Source organism: Rattus norvegicus, chromosome 6 (assembly GCF_036323735.1).
Source record: "Rattus norvegicus strain BN/NHsdMcwi chromosome 6, GRCr8, whole genome shotgun sequence".
NCBI classification, from domain to species: domain Eukaryota; kingdom Metazoa; phylum Chordata; class Mammalia; order Rodentia; family Muridae; genus Rattus; species Rattus norvegicus.
The window spans coordinates 147,038,493-147,059,089 of record NC_086024.1 but is presented as its reverse complement, the minus strand read 5'-3'; the positions used below and the strand labels follow the sequence as shown (position 1 = coordinate 147,059,089).

General features: G+C 36.4%; 1 protein-coding gene across 6 annotated transcripts in view; it reads right to left on the bottom strand.

Annotated features, from left to right (window-relative positions):
- The window catches only part of Tmem196 (transmembrane protein 196), a 63,150-nt gene extending 43,375 nt beyond the window's left edge, over positions 1–19,775 (bottom strand). For 2 of the 6 annotated variants that reach the window (XM_006240702.5, XM_017594310.3), the window contains exon 1: positions 18,739–19,775. In XM_006240702.5, the coding sequence (XP_006240764.1) occupies positions 18,739–18,903 (165 nt within the window). In that variant the 5' untranslated portion in view covers positions 18,904–19,775. The remainder of the gene's footprint in view (positions 1–18,738) is intronic. The other 4 variants (NM_001414975.1, NM_001044269.3, XM_017594311.3 and 1 more) reach the window with 3 other exon arrangements.
- Positions 19,776–20,597: the final 822 nt, after the last annotated feature.

Here is a 20,597-nt window from a genome sequence, read left to right as displayed (position 1 = left end):
TATATACTTTAATGGCATCAACTAGAGTTTAAAGCAGCAGAAGGCTGCTATTTTGATTTTTTTTTTTTATTAACTTGAGTATTTCTTATATACATTTCGAGTGTTATTCCCTTTCCCGGTTTCCGGGCAAACATCCCCCTCCCCCCTCCCCTTCCTTATGGGTGTTCCCCTCCCAACCCTCCCCCCATTGTCGCCCTCCCCCCATAGACTAGTTCACTGGGGGTTCAGTCTTAGCAGGACCCAGGGCTTCCCCTTCCACTGGTGCTCTTACTAGGATATTCATTGCTACCTATGGGGTCAGAGTCCAGGGTCAGTCCATGTATAGTCTTTAGGTAGTGGCTTAGTCCCTGGAAGCTCTGGTTGCTTGGCATTGTTGTACATATGGGGTCTCGAGCCCCTTCAAGCTCTTCAATATCAATTGGTTCTGAGTTCATTGTGTGTACGTTTTGTGGAGTGAAAATTTAGTGATATAAATCTGATAAATTAATTACAAGCCTCTAGAAATTTGATTTTAACAGGTTATGGGGATTTGTGACTGCTAACCACAGGGGGGCAGATGGCTGGGAACACGAGCAGAGTCTGCAGCAGGAGAGCTGAGAGCTGAGTGGTTGACACGTGGGTTTAGCCACAGAAGCAGCGAGACCGCTGGGGCCGAAGAGCAGCCAGGACTACCATGGGATGGCGCCTTTTTATAATAATTTCATGCAACATATTTCCCATGATTTCCAGGAAATTTCCAAAACCTTTGTTCAAGTATCCACTCCATTGCTTCAATGTGATTTCCAGACACTAGCATCTCTCACCAGCGCTACAACAAAGGTTCCAAGTTAGTCTTTCCTTGATTTATCAAGTCAATTGATGTTCGAAATTTTTACCTTCATGTTCGAAAATATTTCAAATATATCCAAAACTTTCATATTGCCCACAAGATACATAATGAGCTATCGTTTTCTCGAGCTTTAACCTTTACTGACTTTTCCTGAGCCTTTCAAACTTAGAAAATTCAGAAAATATGGCTTCATTTTCTTGAAATCTCCTTATTGCCTATTTGGATGGTGCCCATTCATGACTCTGTTTGCTGCTTCAAGGAAGTCTTCATCAACTTTCTTAAGTGAGTTATGCTATCCTCACTTTTCTTATTGCATTGTAACTAAACAGATATTACTTTACTTCCATAGTATAAACACTGGAAAAGGAAAAGGCTTTGCATTATTTGGGGGCCTATTTTTTTCTGATTCTCTACTACAATAAAGAGTAACACAACATTTGGTGCATAATAATGTAGATCCTTCATGAATAGGTGAACCAACGAAGACATTCATTATCCTGCCCCTCTCAAATGGATTTTCATGTTGATTCTCCCGACTCAGAGCACTCAGTGATCTCTGTAACCCAGACAGAGTGCGAGTCTCTATCTCCACGCCCTTTCTTCCGCATTTTCCACAGCCTGAATCCCGGAAGACTCTGCTTCCTCGAGGTTTCTCACTGGAGCAATTTTTACTGCCACCCTCGGTGGTGTTTCCTCTATTCTGATCATTAGTTTTAGTATTAAAGGTATGAAAACCCTCTTTGGTTCTAAGTTTTTACACTTATTTGCATGGTTATTTATAGAAGAGATTAACCATGTGGATTTTATTCTCAGAAACTTTAAAATATTTTAATGACCATTCCTTACTAACACAAATATAACTCTAGTATCATCATATAGGACCACAGTTGTCATTGCTTAGGCTAAGACTGCTCTTGATTTTTTGTGCACTTTGTGCTCGGGCACCAGCATTCGTTTTGCTACTCTCATATTTTCGTGGACCATGCCCCCACCAACCTGACATGACATCTTTCTCATCTTTCCTGCATCCTTCCCTTTTTGTGTTCATTCATGTATCTCCATATTTGCACACCATTCAGCACTAAACTTAGTTTGTGTTCAGTAGGAGATAGTCTAATGTGATTAAAGTGACTTCTCTGGGGGTGGATTAGGAGGATTGAAGCATGGGTTTGTAGCTTTTATAAAGCTACTTAAAGTTTCTTCATTGTTTCCTCCTTAACTAGATTCATGGGTGTATAACTCATACCATTATTTAAAATATTAAATAGAAGAGTAGGCATCAGTCACTTAGATGAGCCCCAGTGTAATACATACAGTTTCTTGCATCACCAATCTGGTTGTAGAACCCGATGTGCTACCTACCTGTCTTCAAATTTTAGCAAAGTTCTCTTGCAGTTGTCAAAACGTTCTTCTGGGGGAATTACAGTTTCCTTCATGCTAAAGCTTTGTGGTTTTTTTTAAATAAAAGTCTACTTTTATAATACCAGTTATATTAAAAGAGCAAGCAGGAATGAGAAGACAGGGGGTGATAAATGATCTGAATTTTAAAATGGGAGATATTATGTGGCAAAAATGGCCAGTCGCCCTTTCCAACTCTTTTAGAACACAGACAGGAATTTTGTGAAATTTGCCATATGTGAAAATTTGCCATAAAATGTATATTGAAGGGCTTTGTTACCAAGGTACAGTTAATCATGCACTATGGGGAGAAAATTCTATAATGGAGACAAGAACCCTGCACTTGCTTAGTTATTTTTAATGTATATATTTATACTAGACAAGTCAATGGGATTTTCTGAGTCTTTGGAAAAAAGAATGGGTTAAAATGAAAATGTGAGCTTCTTACAGTCTTGCAGTCTCTTATCACTAAATTACTTGGTTTTCTTTTTTCTCATTCATTTGAACAGATATTTCTCCACTATCTACCATGATATAAGCCACAGCTTTTTAGCACTATGCATGTAATGTATAAAGTTACAGCTTCTATTATCTTTATAAAATGAACTAGTATTAATATCACATGGTTATGGATTAAAGGGTGAACTCATGTGAGAAGTCTATAAATGTTTATTCTCTTCCCTTTTTTGGAAAATTCCTTAAACACTCAGTTGGTATTTGGAATTCACTTTAAGTAGACCTCATTTTGTGCACTAACGTAAGATGTCACTCTCTCTCTCTCTCTCTCTCTCTCTCTCTCTCTCTCTCTCTCTCATTTCAGTGATTCTTGAAGTATGAGAATGTGAATTTATTTCTGGTTAGTAGAAGTGGGCAGAAGCCTCCCCTTATCACTTTGGCACTCCACAGATGCTACTTGAAATCACTCTGATAAAAATATCACTGATTTTATCATAATTTCCTCAAATCACCAAATGTAGAAAGGACTGTATCAGGAGAGCAGGACATGTAGTGTCCATTCGGTAAAGTATGTTGTGACATTTAGCTGTCTCTAGTCTTGTCCACTAAGTCTGTCTTCTCCTTTTTAGATGTCAAAATGTCTTAAAGTCATTTTAAACTCAAATTGTCTTTGATTACGTATTGTTCATCTCTTAGCAAAACAAAGGAGGAAGAGATTGTTGACAAGCTACATACTCATTTTGATAAAAACAGTGTCTATAAAAGCTGTGTGTAATAGAAAATTTAATGTAAGCTCTAACAAATTTTCTGGCAACCATCTTAAGAGAAAGTTGAAATTAGTTTTAATAGTATCTTTTCTTTGACCTAATGTATAGTGGTTTGTTCATATATTAAGGGATTATTTTTCATTACTTTTTATACCCAGCCTTTGGAACTTAGCATGTATGAAATACTTTTCGCACACCTCAATTCAGGTTATCCACATTTAATGGTCACATGGGGCAAGTAGCTACTATATTCAAGTATGCACATCTCTATATCGTCCACTTTGACGTCTTCAATTTTAGTAATGGCCAAAATTCAGAATAAAATGAGTAAACTTCCTTCCAATGCCTTATCATCCCAGGATGTATTCCTAAATTCACTAATTTTGTGTGTGTGTGTGTGTGTGTGTGTGAGAGAGAGAGAGAGAGAGAGAGAGAGAGAGAGAGAGAGAGAGAGAGATATTTGCTATCCAACGGTTAAATTTCCTAATTACTGACTGTGTAATATCTTTTCTTGTAGCAATGGACTCTTTCCCCCTCTCTTTCTTTTTCTGTGTCTGTCTCTTGTGTGTGTGTGCATGTGTGTGTGTTCATGTATACATATCTGTGCATGTAGAAGTTAGGGGTTGGTGTTGATTATCTTCATTTATTTTTCTTTATCTTATTGTTTTGAGACAGGACCTCCTCCTGAACCTGAAGTTTGTCAATTACACTAGACTGACATCAGACAGCTCCAAAAATCTACCTGTCTCTTCCTCTGCAGAACTTGAGCTACAGACACACACAGTCATGTTCCTCTTTTATATGGGTGCTGAGGGGTCTGAAATCAAGTCCCCATACTTGTTAAGGAAGTACTTTACCTGCTGAGCCATCTCTCTAGATCATCTTCCTTGCAATTTTATCAACCCTCATGTCTTTCTTTGTGCTTTAAAGACTATTGTAGAAATCTATCAGCCTAAGACGGTTGATGATACCAACCATCAGTAGCAAAACCAGTAATATTATATCCCTTTCTCCAAAATAACTGGTTTTTTTGAGAAGAACTTTTAATTATAATTGGCATTAAAAAGGAGATGAATGTTTTTCTCTTATAATGATATTTTAGTGTTTTACCTCTACAGTAGAAAATGAAGTCTATCCTGTCATTAGAAAGTACACAACTATTATCAGCCATGATAAAAAAAATCAATGGATGGAAGAGTACCTATATTTTAATGTGGCACTACTAAAAAGCATTTATCTTCAAAAATATTTTTTTAATTTTTAAGACGGTAAGAGTGAAGGCACAGCATATTCTTCCTAACCAGCTAGGGCAAATCATGTAGTGAATTTATTAATTGTTATTGTTTCTTATTTGAATTAAAAAGAGAATATACAGTAAAATTATTAATCTCAATAGAACTTTGACATCCCCAGTGCAATGTCTTTGAAAGTTCTTAGCTTGAGAAATGATCTCTGGAATTTGTTTTAAATCCTTTCTAAAAGCAGTTCATTTACTAGCTGAACTGATCAATAGTTCTAGTGGGTTTAAAAATAGTATTTAACCACTAAAAATTAGGCTTCTGTTTTCTACTTGGTTTAGAATGACACTCTTGAGGGCATGCCAGAATTTCTGTAGACAGTAGTCTCTGTGGAGCTTCTAGACTTCGAGAGAGCTGGAATCTCCTGAAATCGGTTGAAATACGTATTATACTACATCATACTTTAGCTGTACCAGCAATTTGGAATTATTCCCATTTGGTTTTGGCCAGGAGCCAGCATCTCTCTGTGACTGGGAGCTATTTAAGGATGACTCTATATTGAGACAACTGTGAAAGTAGTGTGAGACCAAGAGTTGCATGATTTGGATTTCTTCCTTAGGTCAATAGGTAGTTGGTTCAGCTAATTTTTTGAGCTTCAGGTTATTTATCTATAAAAAGATGGGCTTAGAAAAATATTTTATGATCGATTTATAATAATTTATTTTAAGATTCTAACCAGGTCATAATTGTGACTTAATTATAGTTATTTTCCATCAGAAAAATAAAAGTTAATGACAATAACTAAGAAATTAGTACTAAGGACTAGCGTATTACTGTGATGATCTGACCGTGTTGTCTGTTGGATAAGAACTTTAGACTAGAAAAGTGGTTAAAAGCTTTAAAGCGGGGGCTTAATGGACCGTGCTAGAATAATGTAGACTGTGAAGGTTCAGCTAAAGAGATTTCAGAGAGGAACAATATTAGCTGGACTAGAAAAAATTCCTGTGATATTTTAGAAAAGATTTGTTTAATTTTTGGCCCTCTATAAAAATCTGCTGAAGGCAAAATTGAAGAGTTTTAGACAGATGTCATTGGTGTAGGAAAATTTCTGTATAACCTAGGATTGACTGTGTCTAATTATTATTAACAATCAGTTTTATACAGTTCTACAATTAAAAGAAGCAAACCAGGAAGCCGCCAATCCTCCATGGCCTCTACATCAGCTCTACCTCCAGGCTTCTGCTCAGTTTGAATTCCTGTCTCAGCTCATTTAAGTGGACTGGCCTTGGGATGTGCAAGAGTCATAGACCCTTTCTCCCCAGGTTGCTTTTTATCATGGTGTTTCATCATAGCAATTCTTATAATACTTGAACTACAAAGACTAATGCATAAGAATCATGAGTTTGAGGATGGCCTGAGTGACACAGAAAGACCCTATTTAAAAACAAAATAAAACAACAATAACAACAAACAGGCCAAAATTTCATTATATATATATATATATATATATATATATATATATATATCTTTAAGAGAGTTTTAGTTCTTTTTGCCTCTTTGATTCACTTCTTGCTCTGTCTTTTTCTCTTCTTCTCTGACTATTGTTTCTGAAGTACAGCAAATGTAGTTCACCTTAAGACATTTACCCACATTGATTTCCAGCATGGAACAGTATTATCTCTCCTTGTTATAGGAACATTTTGGTATTGTTCTTCAAAAATTTCTGTTTATTTATAGATGCGTTCCTCATTTCCTTGCTGATAATAAGGTTTTTTAATATTATTCACAAATCTATATCTTTTGCTGTTCAATAAGGTACAGAATGTCACTTAAATTCAAGCATCATTCATTCATTATCTACATTAGATTTTAAATTAAGTTTTAGAAGATCAGATATGACTACCCTTGTCGTATTCAGTCTAGATCTAACTCAGAACACAAAGTGTGTTAGCTCTGAACTTAATACTGATCAAATCTGATAGGAGAGAAAACTGAAGGCAGTGAGTAACAAGCTCATAGGAATGGACACAGGACTCACCCCTTTGGCTTCCCACACAGTTTTTCATCCCAATCCCCATTGTTGTCCTTTGTTCTCCTCTCACCTCTGCTCGCACAGAGACTAGGCCATCGAATATCATCGCTACCTGCTGCAGCAGTGACTTGCTTTTTCTCTGTGAGCCTACGTTAGTGGACCCAGCCCCGTGCTGTGCTCTTTCATAGTCCAGTCTTCACTGAATCCACTGATCTCCAAAATGTCATTTACTTTATACATTCCAAACTTTTCTGCATATTTGTCAGTGTTCATCTTTAAGAGGAGCCACTTTTCTGCTTTCCTATTTATATTCCCTACTTTTCTTAGTCCATGGAAAAACCTTGCTAATTATGCAGTGTTCTTTTCCCCCAAAGCTTAAACTAATTTCTTATTTTCCACCACAGAACGATGCACTGACAGCTCAGTATAGCATGTTACTTCCACTCCAAAAATTTCACAATCTGTAGAACTGGAAAAAGACTCAATAGATGTCATTATTAACGGAGCAAAGATTTTTATAAGTATATTAATTGTGCTAAAAACCCCCGGAAATACTAAGAAGATGACATGTGCACCAGACACAAGCTGACCTTTGTTAGCATCGGGCCACAGTTTGGTTTAGCTGACTGGGTGAAATAAGTTACCCAAGTATTGTGTGGCAATGAATGAAAGAGCCAAACATTTCTGAATAAAACTACATTTAAAACCATCACTGAAACTTCACATTGCACCAGGAGCCAGGTCTTCTGGTGCAGAGTACAAATGATTCTTGATTCTCAGAATGGAATTTCTTCACTTCTACTGCAGTAGCCATCTAATGTAATATTTCTTGTATTCATAAAATGTGATATTTCTTGTTCTTAACATTTTTCTGTATCCCATTCTGTTCCAATTTTGTTTTGTGTTCATTCTTCTTTTAAAAAATAATCTCTTGAATATTTTGAGCATGTTAAGTAAACAGGCATTTTGTTTCAGGGCTGTTGCTGTTCCAAAAGTGGCTAGGGAAATTATAACTAAACATGAATTTTTCATGAGAAGAACTTTGAATTTGTAATATATTTACATGACAATTATTCAAATAAAGCTTACAGTAACTTTCACATTAGTGTTTGAAAAAACAAAACCTGTTTCATATATACCAGACGCAAAATCAAAAAAGTTCTTATGATTCTCAATTTTTATCATTTTAGCCAAATATGAAAGGTACATTATTTTAAAAATTCAATAAAGTAAACATGTACGATAATTATGACTTATGGGAAAGTGAGAGGGCATGTGATCAATACTGGTTATTAGATATAGGTGTTATCTGTAACATTAAATTGATTACGGCAATTTTGTATTGTATATAACTTCTGTATTATCTAAATCATAACAGCAGTTTAAGTAGTATATTTACACGTAACTCAAGTATTAATGTAGATTATCTTGATTTTCTTGATTTTTGTTTATATTTAATGTTTAAGAGGTCTTTGTCAGAAGTTAGTAACAGCTTAGATACTGGAATATTTTAGAAAGATAGTCAAATATAAGACTCACAATTTGTTATGTGGGAACTCTAAAATATTTTAAACTGTAGATGATGGACTTACTTATGGGAAAAGAAAATAATTATTTCCTTTGGTACACGCTGGTTTGGAGTCTGATTTGTGACTTGCTCTGTTGGAGTTGGAAACAGACAGTGACCTGAGGGAAGTAGGAAGTGGAAATTATGCTCTCTCCATAGATAGCCAACACAACAGATGGATGACCGTCCAGCATGTGCAGCAGTTCCTGGAAGTTAGCCAGTTATGGAAATAGAGTGCAGTTGTGTAGAGGGTCACATCGTGAACTTGTCCCCTGTCAGGGCGTGAGCAACCCAAATGTAGCATATAAGTGACAATTATCATCTCCCTCAAAGATTTACTTATCTGTTACTTGTCCTATGCCAATGTGTGCATACCACACCCATGCGTGTCTCTTTATGTGATTTAAACTTTTATTTCCTCTAATTAGTTATTTGATTATCTGGTCTTAAATCACTGAATTCTAAATATCTTTGATGACCCTATTGCCATCTTTCTATGTGAAGAATTTTGTTGGTGAGATAAATAGTAGAATTAAAGTAGCAATTCATAGGCAATATAGAATATTATGCATATAAATTGCCAGTTATCTTAATATTAATGTTATCATCTTTTAATTCACCATAAAAAGCCATGCAAGAAAATGATTAGCAAGAGACAAGTAGAGAAAAGATCTAATAGTAAAAGTAAAATGATGAAAAAAATCAAACACATATCTCTATTTGGAAGATCAAATAAAAAGTATACTTCTTTATTTCTATATTTACTTAAAATAATTGTTCTTATATCCTGAAACATGCACATTAAATCACAACCATTACTGCTGTCCCACATTGGCCATCAAGGTAACATACTATCTAAAATGGGAATTACAATGGGAAAATCTATAGTCTATGATCAACACTGTCAGTGGAATTATAATAAAATTATCTCTAGAAATATCTATACCATATAAAAATAAAATGCAGAAAATGAGAAAATGGATTTTGTGAACAAAAAGTAAGAGCATGCAGCATTCTTGTGGACCAGACATGATTGCTGAATACTTAATAAGTATATTAATTACTTTTATATGAACATAAATTTAATTTTAAGAGATTAATGTTTGCTATTTTGTAGATGAGTTAGTAATTTTTAAATGAGATAATGTACCTTTTTTATATTTAAGAAATAAAAAGGGGCTGGGGATTTAGCTCAGTGGTAGAGCGCTTGCCTAGCAAGCGCAAAGCCCTGGGTTTGGTCCCCAGCTCCGAAAAAAAGAAAAGAAATAAAAAATGCTAACAAAATAATTTATAACTGGAATTTAATAGCTCCCCAAGCCTGTACTCCTTTCTTTCTTCCTTTTTTATAGGTTAGGACATTTTTTAAAATTTAATCTAATTTTTTTTTTTTTACTTATTCACTTTACATCCCACTCACTGCCCTCTCCTGGTTACTCCCTCACACATCCTCCCCCATCTCCTTCTCCTTCTCCTTTGATAAGCTGAAGGCCCCCTGGGTATGTAATCATTTCTTTGTTACATGGTGATAACTCTAATAAAATATACAAGTTCTTATTTTTCACTTACCAGGAAGCTGTTAGAATAATTGAATACAAGAAATTTATAAGCTTATAAATCCACCATTCACAGGAAGGGCAATCAATAGATATAGTTATATTTGTGGCATACATTCTAGTTCCTTAATTCTCATGACTTCAAGGTTTTCTTCTCATCAATGATGGACATCTTGAGGTCAGAGGCAGTGACTGTATTGAAGTTAAACAGTAATTCTTGTGTCTACGGTCATAGCCTCATCCATCCAGTTCTATCCTAGCACAGTTCTCCAAGTCTGACTGGTTTTGCCATTTTTATAGGACTCTTTTAAAACTCTTCCATTTAACCTAGTATGATGTCTGGAATGAGAATGACCCTTATAGGCTTCTACAGTTGACTGCTTGGTTCACAGTTGGTGGAACTATTAGTAGAAGAATTAGGAGGTGTGTCCCTGGGGATGGGCTTAGAGGTGTCGAAAGCCCACAACAGGTCAGATTCTGCCATTTTCTCTTATTTTGGATCAAACGTGAGCTCTCAGCAATTGCTCCAGTGTCACATTCCCTACTTTGATAATGGTGGACTCACATTTTGAAACTGTAATCAACCCCCTGATTAAATGTTCTCTTTTATGAATTGCCTTGATCATGGTATATGTTTACAACAGTAGAACAGTAACTAAGATACCTAGGTAGATTATTACTTACCAATTTCTACATATACACGTGTCTGTCTTAATAATGCTCCAAACACTCCTTTATCATTGTTCTCACCCTCCATGGCTTTACATGTGCCTTTGTTTGTACTCGATTCTCTTTTCTCTACCTACTGGAAGCTCGTCTGAACTCTGAGCCCAGATAATACTTCATGAAGTTATCTTAGGTCCATCCCCTGTACTTATTTTAAGTACTGTTTAAATTTGCTATTTTCATCTTTATGACTTCTTATAATGTTTAAAAATTATGTTGCATGAATAGTTCATTTTTTGTTTTTAAAGCCTAAGCTTAACCTTTAAAAGTAGAGAAAATTTATGTAGGTTTTAAGTCTATAGATTCTGTTAACATGTAGGTTATGCTTATTATTGGTTGGTTATACAAGTATCTTTGGAAAAGAGGATAAATATATAGTTGAGACCTGGCATTATGCCACCCTGTTTGACTTATATGTATTCAGTGGTGTAGAACAAATAATGAGGTCAAACCTCAATGAATTATTTTTTTTTACAGAAATTTCCAAAGTACCACGCAATGTCATAGAAAAATTATAGACTTTGAAATAAAACTGGTGGGCTTTAGTATTGACTCAGTTGATTAATAACAGAAATAAGTTCTAGATGGGCTCTTTCCCTGTATAAACTTTGTAAAATAATAGTTGTTACAGTTATAAATTCCAGTGTCTATGATAGTATCTCAATGTGAGTAATTCTAAGTAATAAACTGTCACTATATTTCAACAAAGCAAAAAGAACACAGCACTTTACCTTTGAATGTAATCTATTTGACTATTAATACTTCTTTGTACTTTGCTCACACTGTTTTGTTCACTATTTAAAATAGACCATAAAGCAATAGAATATGGTTGTTTCTCAATAGTCCTAGTACTGACTCAAAAGTCATTGCATTAATGAAGGTTGCTGTGGTCCTTATAATGATCTTGACAGACAAACAACACACCTGGGAATGATACAAGATACAATAAGCTACACTGAGAGCTGCTTGGTAGTAAAACCATACGAATTTCTAGAACGTGAAGTGTCTTTAACAGAGAGAGAGAGACATTAGCATGTGGTTTGGTTATGATCTTCTGAGAAGTGTTTGAGTCTTTTAAAATGTTTCCTGAGGATTTTGTGTTATAATACAAATAGTACTTACCATATCCCTAGTTTGGATAAGTGACTAATATATTTGATTACCGAATATATTTATGCTAGTTTTGACTACTTTAGCCTATTCAAAGAGAAAAACAAAGAAAGAGACATATTTTTCAATTAATAATTTTTCAGTAGTCTTTTTCAAGACTATTTTTCTCATTTGCCTTTAGGCTGAATTCTTACATAATTATTTTCATATGGTATTTTGGCATATTCATGTAGTTCATATCCCAATTAAATAAAAACCTAACATCACACAAAGAACACAAAGAATAGTCGAATTATGATAGACTAAGGATGTTGGGGACAAGTTGTATTCCAAGGCACTGCTTGTGAACTTAAAGACCCCAACAGTTTCCATTCACAAGGGCAATGGAGTGATAGTAGGAACTGACATTCACGGGACCTGCTCTGTGCAAGGCTCTGGATAACATTTGATAAGCATTGACTTCTTAGCATCACATCTCCAAAAAGATAGCGACTAGGACTTCCCTCTTTGTGTAAATAAGACTTAGAAAGGAAACACAGCTTATCTAGTATTACCGTTAGATGTCTCAATCCAGTCTATCACTGTTTGAATGAAGTATACACAGAATAGATCTTCACTCATGAGAAGGAATACATGGTTTTGATTCTTGCAGAGGAAGGTAGCCATGTAGCTCATTTCCTATCATTGCTTATAAAAACTTGTTTATTGAGGTGCTCTACTTATAGTCTTCTATGGGGATTGTCATCGAATGCTAAAATATCAGATGATTTCATTAAATTACCCAAGCAATAAAACAAATACTTTGATCAACTTTAGATATAGTTATCTTGTTATACACACATTCTTTATAAGCATGCTCTCTCTCTGCCTCTGTTTCTCTGTCTCTCTGTGTGTATGTGGTACGTATCTACACACAAGATGTACACTCTAATGCTAAGCTATATCACAAGCTCCCTGTTTTGAAATCTGAAATCTGAACTTCTCTAAATATAAAATTGTTGGAGTGCTAACATGACACTATAAGTAGAAAATTACAGAGCTAACCTCATGAAATGCTTCAGAGCCAAAAGGCAGATTCATCAAAATATTGTGTAAAATTGCCTTCAGTTTATGTACATAAAGTACATATGAAGCACAAATGACTTTCATTTAAAAGTGTTCTATGCTCTGAATAACTCACAATATATACACAACTATTCCAAAATATGACATAATACAAAATCTGGAGCATTTCTAGTCCTCTGTGTGTGTGTGTGTGTGTGTGTGTGTGTGTGTGTGTGTATGTGTGTGTGTGTGTTTGTGAGTATGTGTGTGTCTGTCTGTAGATTTCATAATTAGAAAGACATTTCAGATATAATATTAATTAGATATTAAAGTGTCAAAGCATCTCCTACTTTGGTTTCATTTATGCATGCTGTATGTGCATATGTATGTATACATAAAAATACGTGATAGTTCTTATGGAAGAGGAAGATAAACACTTATGATAGAATGGTTGGTCATGCCTCCTATCTGTGAATAGAAGTTTATTATAAAAATAATATTGCAAAATTTTTATTTCCTGGTTATAGTTGAAGTGCATACTGGATAGACTAACATAACTGAGTCCCTATTAAAAAATCAACTCAATTATTTTAGTCAAAAGCATGCAAATTAATAGATGTGATTATGTTTGGATCATGTTTATATTAAGCAAATTAGCAATAAATATTTCATTCCCTAATGTTCCTAAACGAAGACTTTAATGTACATTACACCCTTGGATCAGTCATGGATGGAAACTCTAACAGATACCATTACTCATAAAAAGTATTTAGATTTAAGAACATCCCATAAGATAATGGCCAAACATCATTTCATTCCACCATTCCACTATCAGTTAGTATTAGAAGTGACACATTGTAACTGGACTTTGGCTACTTTGTGGGTTCCTTTTTTCTTCTACCCTTCTTTATCCCTTTCGATGCTTTCAACTCCCTAAAAAGAGAGAGAAAGGGATAGAGGACAAAGAGGGCAACATTATCCTTAGACTACGTCCTGATGATTAGAGGCATTGAGATCCGTGGGGCAAGTTTGACCATTGCTGTCAGGATATCTCATTTCTTCTTGCTGTTATTTCTTCTTTGCCCATGACTACTTATCAAACTATGATCAACGACAACTAACAGCACCCAACAAACAACCAACAATCGCCATGTCTCATGGGGCCCTAGTATTTTCATACCCCCTGAAAAGTTCCCAGAATTCCAAATATCACACAATCACAGATTATCTGCAGCTAGACAAACCACATCCCCACCAAAGCACGAGGCAAATCATAGTCTGCTGCTGTGAACAATCCAAAGCAACCCTATTTCCCATACCTGGAATTCTAAAAATACTTATAATATTTTTGTATTTTTTAAAAGAAACCCAAAAATACCAAGATTGTCACTACAACACATGTTTATGCTAGTTGTGATGCACAATGTCGTTCCTTGAATAATACATCCACTAGAAGTTTAATAATTTAACTTTCATATTTTCTAATATCAGTACATACTCAGTCATACTTGAAAATGAGAATGCAATTCACATAAGAGTCTCTGCTTGGGCTTTAACATAATTCATGAATAGTTACCATTATATCTAGAAACTCTTTCACAACTGGGTTCTATTTCCAAAACACAGCTATTTATTCAAGGAGAAATGTTTCTGAGGTTTTAATTAGATAATGATAATTAATGAGATGTATGGAGAACTTTGGTATTCTTTAAATCAGCATCTTAAAGGCATCTTTTCATAATAACTTATGTAATTAAAATTAATTTAAAAGAACATAGATAAACATTTTTAATTTTGTCTGATGATAGGGAAGGGATTTACATTGCCTGATAAAGAATTTTGGCATTGTAGAAAAATAATTGGATAGACTCAGCTTCAAGTTGTATACACATAAGGTAACTAAGAGGTTTAAAATGTTGCTTTGTTTTTCATTAATCCTAACATATTTAAATATTAAAAATAATATATTGAAGCAATTATCACTTGCATACTGCACCTCTCCTCTGAAATAAAGTGTGAAAGGTCTTATACTTGGCTGAGTTGCTGAAATGGTGAACTAAAAGTCACAGAACAGGTATGTGTGTTAATTACACTATACATCTTATCTCAGAGAGAAATATCAAAGGTATTAATTAGATAAAGTTATAATATAAACCTGAGTATGCTTCGGAATAATAGGAGATTAACTTACTCAAACTTTAAGTGATTTGTGTAAGGAAAATATTAAAAATATAAAAAGATTGCCTTGTAGTTTACCTGTGGGAGAATCAGGCATAGAAGGTTTAAGGAGTCAAATCTCACAATATGAATGTCAGATAAAGATGATTAGACTTATAGCCTAAGGCCAAACAAATACAATTCCAATAGAATTCTAAATGACAGCTTCTGAATCTCTAGACTTCTGAACACCGAGCTAGACCAACAACATAGAGTTAGTGGTTCAGTGACCTCAATGCTACTGAATCCATCCCTGTTGTCAAGGACGCTCAATAGGCTGAAGTTAGTGATTCATAGTCACTTGGAAACACAGCCGTGTTAACTAACTCCATTCAATAAATATTTCAAATTGATTCTGCCTCACATGTCTGATTTTTTTCAATGGTTCATTCATTGTCACCCTGTAGTTATGCATCCATGATTTCTGATTTAACTATGAATGTCTTAGCTATAATGAAGTGTCAAGGAAGAACAAAACAGCCATGGAAAGTTATACCCTTCTTTCCCTGTGAAATGAAATGATCTTTTCAATCTAATTGTCCTTATTTTTAGGATTGACTATAGAATATTCTTTTTCTAATTATGAAATAGTTCCTGAAAATCATCTCTGTAAGCATGTATGTTACATACACAGAGCTCTTTACCTAAATAATATATCATTTTAAGTCATTGAAAAGGCCAAATAATCATATAGCTTCCTAAAATTTCCATGTACTTATCCTAGATAGAAACACATATGATTTTAGTCCCTCTCAATAAAAAATTATCCTCTACAGTGCAGCCTTTATTTCTACTAACTGTAAATTTAATTCAGAAAGCTGTAATAATGATATTAATGTTTTGAAGGAAAACTTCATACACTAATCAAAACAGTCTGATTTAGACTGTGTATTCTGACAGGTTAATTTTTGTATGACTCATTTTTATTCATAAAATACAGACATTAATTGATAAATTGCCAGAGAAATTAAAGATTTTTCTATTGACCTTCTCTGTCTATCTTCTTGGAGTCTCTTTGGGATGTAAGAATTAAGATGATGATTATTGGAAACATGACAACATCTATTACTTAAGCTTGACACAAGCATGTCATGGTCTTGCCGCCATCACTCTGTCTTTATGTTCATACATTCAGACCTTATAAAAACAAGGGAGTTTTTATATTTTGTTCCATTCTAGTTCATTGCCTTCATCCACACTGCCAAAGAGGTTCTCACTTCTTATACCCATCACCGCAATCTTGGATGTCAGGACTAGCTGTTCACAGTTACCTCGTTAATTGATAAATGTCTTAATTCTCTTTTTTACATGGAGGAAATTGTTAGTCCCCCAACTAGCTAATGGTAGGTAGGTCTGGGATTTACAGCCAGTTAATTTGCCTTAGGACCTTATGAGATATTAACACTGTGATATCGACTCCAGGAAACCTTCAAGGTCATTAGTACTTCCATGGGTATTTCACTGTCCACACCAAATATTCTCTTCCCTCTTTATCCCTAACCTCTCTGAGGCCATACTCTTACCTCCACCAATGCTAGTGATCTGCTTTTTTGGGAGGGAGGGGGTTGGGTGATACCTCTCTGGAGACTGCATTCTGACTCATATTTTATAGTTTCTGTAGTAACTAGGAAAATGCCATTCACACGTTGAACATTCTATAAATATTGGTTACATGGATTTACCAGAGAAGAAACGAAAAGATAGTCAAAAATATATCACAAAAGAATTTGAAACCATTTCAATAATTTGCTAGTCACTCTATATTTTGAAAACCATGAAAATTCTAACTGGGAATTTATTTCTTTACAAATGCATTTTTTCTTAATTGTTTAAAAAGTAAACAATTATTTGAACATTTCAGTTTCAAAATAACTCATTCAGTTGACTGAGTCCTTTGATTTTCTTTTCTTTTTCTTTCTTTTTTATTTTTTATGAAACCGTATTGCAGTATTCAAAACTATTCTTCCAAGAATCTTGGTGAATTGTGCTTACTGTAAAGTAGAGATCATTGTTTATAGTAAATAATAGACTATATCAATATGGCCGATCTGATTCAAAAGTTTTCTGCACCTGTGCATACATTAGTTCATTTATATAATACCCTTTTTGGAAGGGAAAAGATTAATTATGTTTAAAAAGGAAGCTAACATAGTTATTTAAAGTATCTTAAGATAGAAGGGTTTTAATGTATTACTTAGAGGCAGTTTACTTTAATTCACTCAATTTCTTACGTTTAATGAATGGGGAGACATGAGGCATTTTTTTCTTTGAGCCATAAGATCACATTTAACCTCTTTTTAAAAGTATGTTTGCATTGTACTTTATTTTGACAGTTGACAAGTAGAAAATTTATTAACAATAGCTACAATTCTCAAAATATTTTTAACTGCACATTAGGTATGGAATTTAAGATGTGCCCCTTTGAATTCAAATTCAAATTCAAAGCTATACTTACATGGGCAACAGTTCCATAATAAAGAATAAGGTAGGTAATGTGGATTGATACAAAATTATAGAATTTAGAAAAAGGATTCTAGGGGCAATTCAATGCTAGATTTATTCTTTTCCTTTTTGTCTTTTAAGTTGTGTAATCTATAAACATGTATCATACCTGGAAAAAAGTATAAAAGCTAATTATCCAATTCCACAGTACTCAGAGGGCTGGAACACCTTTTATGAATGACTCTGGTATAAATGTTCTTAAATTCCTAAATGGTCCTTCTCTAAGTAATTTAGTGATGAAATGATGATTGTTAAATACAGTTTAGATTGTCAACAACAGAATGCCTCCTAGTGAATTACACAAAAAATACAATCAAGTTAGAGACCTAGATGGGCATGGCAGTTATGAGGGGATAAGAGAGAGGGGGCAAGGGGGAAAAGGAGGATCAACACACACACACACACACACGCACGCACACACACACACACAGAGAGAGAGAGAGAGAGAGAGAGAGAGAGAGAGAGAGAGAGAGAGAGAGAGAGAGAGAGAGAGAGGGAGGGAGAGATCTTTTTTTATTATCAGGTAGTTATTGATTCTGGTGGCAGCAAAAGGTCTGCTTCCTTGCAATTCTCTCTATATGACCAAACAAGATGCTTGTTAGATCTGTCCCTGACCTGAAAAAAAAGCACAAAACAACAAACAACCAAAAATCCCCTCAAACCAACACTGTTTTCTGAGTAGGTAAGCACTTTAAGTGAGTTACTCTACAATTACATTCCTTACTGTTGTTTGTTTAACTGGTGGCCTTGAACTTGACAGACTATTGAGAGATGACTGTGAGGCAGGCAGCAAGGCAAATTCACAGCAGTGCTCTCTGGGACAATGCCCACCCCTCCTCAGACCTGTCAGAGGCTCAGCTCACTTTCCGTTTTGGTCATATCACTGTTGCATCGGCGCACCTTCAGCGTACTGCCCTCAGATGAACAGATAACTACCTCCTGCTTGCTCTTGGTACAATAAAATGATGTAACATTTTCAGTAAAAGACATAAAGGACAAGTAAGTTCGCCCTTGTCAGATGTAACCGTAATGAATAACACTGGTCAGTCTTGCAGAATCAGTCAGACGATCCCAACCCTCAAGTTTAAATAAAGCCATTCATTTTGGTTTTAAGCCCAGAAAAGAGGAAAAAAGCTTCCCCAGTACATAAAAAGACAACGTAAATCAGCAGAGCTTGTCATTTGGAACCTACAGGCAGAGGAGTAATATAATATTCTCTCCCCAGGAGACAGTGACTAAGGCACGCACACTGACCATCCCCGAAAAGAGGTAAAGAGAGAGTGAAATGGCTCAACGTACACACACCCCGCTCCATACCGGGGACGAGTCTCCGAGCTGCGGCGTGTGCTCTCGGAGAGCCAGGCTGAAGCTGACCGCCCCCACGGCCACGCTGGACACCCCCAGCCCTATCTCCAGCACAGAGAGCACCAAAAGGCTCCCAATGATCTGGCCGCTGGTGCACATTCTCCTTGGGTCATCATTCCTTCCAGCTCAGAGATGGAAGCTGATCATCTACCTTCTTTCTTTCAAAGTCCTCTTCAGCCCTTTCCGCCCCCTACCACAGTCCAGCTCCTCAAACTTTTCTTTCTTCACCAGCAAAACATTATCCAAAGGGTCTGGATTTCCAGAACCAGAGAACCATTTCCGTGGCGGGGCCAGAGAGGACAGAGCTGATCCAGCCCGTGGCGCGTTCACCCGGGGACCGCGGGCGATGGGTGGGAGTCCAGAAGCTTTTACGGAGGAGCCAGGCTCTGGAGAGCAAACCCTGGATCTGAGCCTTGTCGGTGTCGGAGGCGCAGTCCAGAGTTCTGCCGCGTCTCTGCTCTGCGCTTCCAGGAGCCTTCCGCACCTCTCTGGCTCCCTTCTCCTTCCTGGCGGAGGAACCGAGCTTGGTTTCCTAGCGATAAAGGGGAGCAGCTCGCAACCCCTCTCCGCCCGTCCTCTCGCCTTCCCTCCTTTGTTTTCCTGCCTGCGCAAAGTGCTTCTGTGAATCCCTAGGTCTCCAGGCAGAGCGGGTGGATTGTATTCAGCACCACGTTCCTAGCACTTGCTGTGTCGCCAGAAAAAGCGACCTTGTCTGATGGCCTCTTTCCGTCTGGTTTTTCTCCCCCCTCTGTCGTTTTCGTCCTCCCCCCACCCCCCTTGATCCGATTCTCTCTCATCGCTATGACCTCATTGGGGTTAAGGAGGCTAAAAGAGGAGGGAGAATCCTGATGTATTTGTGGGTCTAGGACCAATAATACTCTTGGCTGACCCCCGGGTCGCCCCGGCCCTGGACCCAACCCCAGGATCCTAAATTCCTTACTTCTGCACCTCCTCTACTCAATTCCTCTTGGGTTTCTGCCTCGGCCAGGAGGGGTGGCTATTCCTGGTTCCTATATCAATATGGGCTCATTCTATGTAAAACTTTCTTCTACATGTACTTGCTCTGCTTGAGGAGCAGAGAGCAAAGGGAAGCCCAGTGCACTGAAATAGAGAGAAGCCAGACCCCTATACAAAGATTATAGGGAACCCTAATTGAAGGACTCGACTATATCAATGAACCCAGCCTGGAGCCTGCTCTTTAAGAGAGAGGGTCCACTCTGCCATCACTACCTTGTATCTTCCTATCCTAGGGGAAGACGCTGTCTGCTGGAGTCATACTTTCCTTGCTAGCCACACACCCATACATCCTGAGAGGCATAGTCAGAAGCAGTGTGGCAGAGACCTTGAGTTCTTATCCCATTTCAGTTGAGATAACACGCACTTGAGTATTACACCAGAACAAGCGTTACTTATACACGGAGAAAAAAGTCTGACCTAGTACATAACTAATTTTTACCATCTTCAACTCAATCTGAATCATCATGGCAGGGGCTCACGCGTGGGTTGTGTAATTTTGTTGTTCTCTCTGGTGAATTTTGGGAGTCTAGATATAGTAGAACTGCTATGCATGCATCAGGGTTATATTTTACTGATTTTCCCTCCAGGAAACATCTCAGGTGTTCTACTGAAAATATTCAGGATAGAGAGGGAAGAGTTCTGAGGTATGGATCCATTAATCATCTTTCTCAAGAACCGATTCTTCAGTTAGAGATGGGTTGAAGGGAAATATAGACAACGGGGATCCACAGTATGAGGGCATCTTGGCCTCGGCCCACATGCAAAGAAGTGCAGAG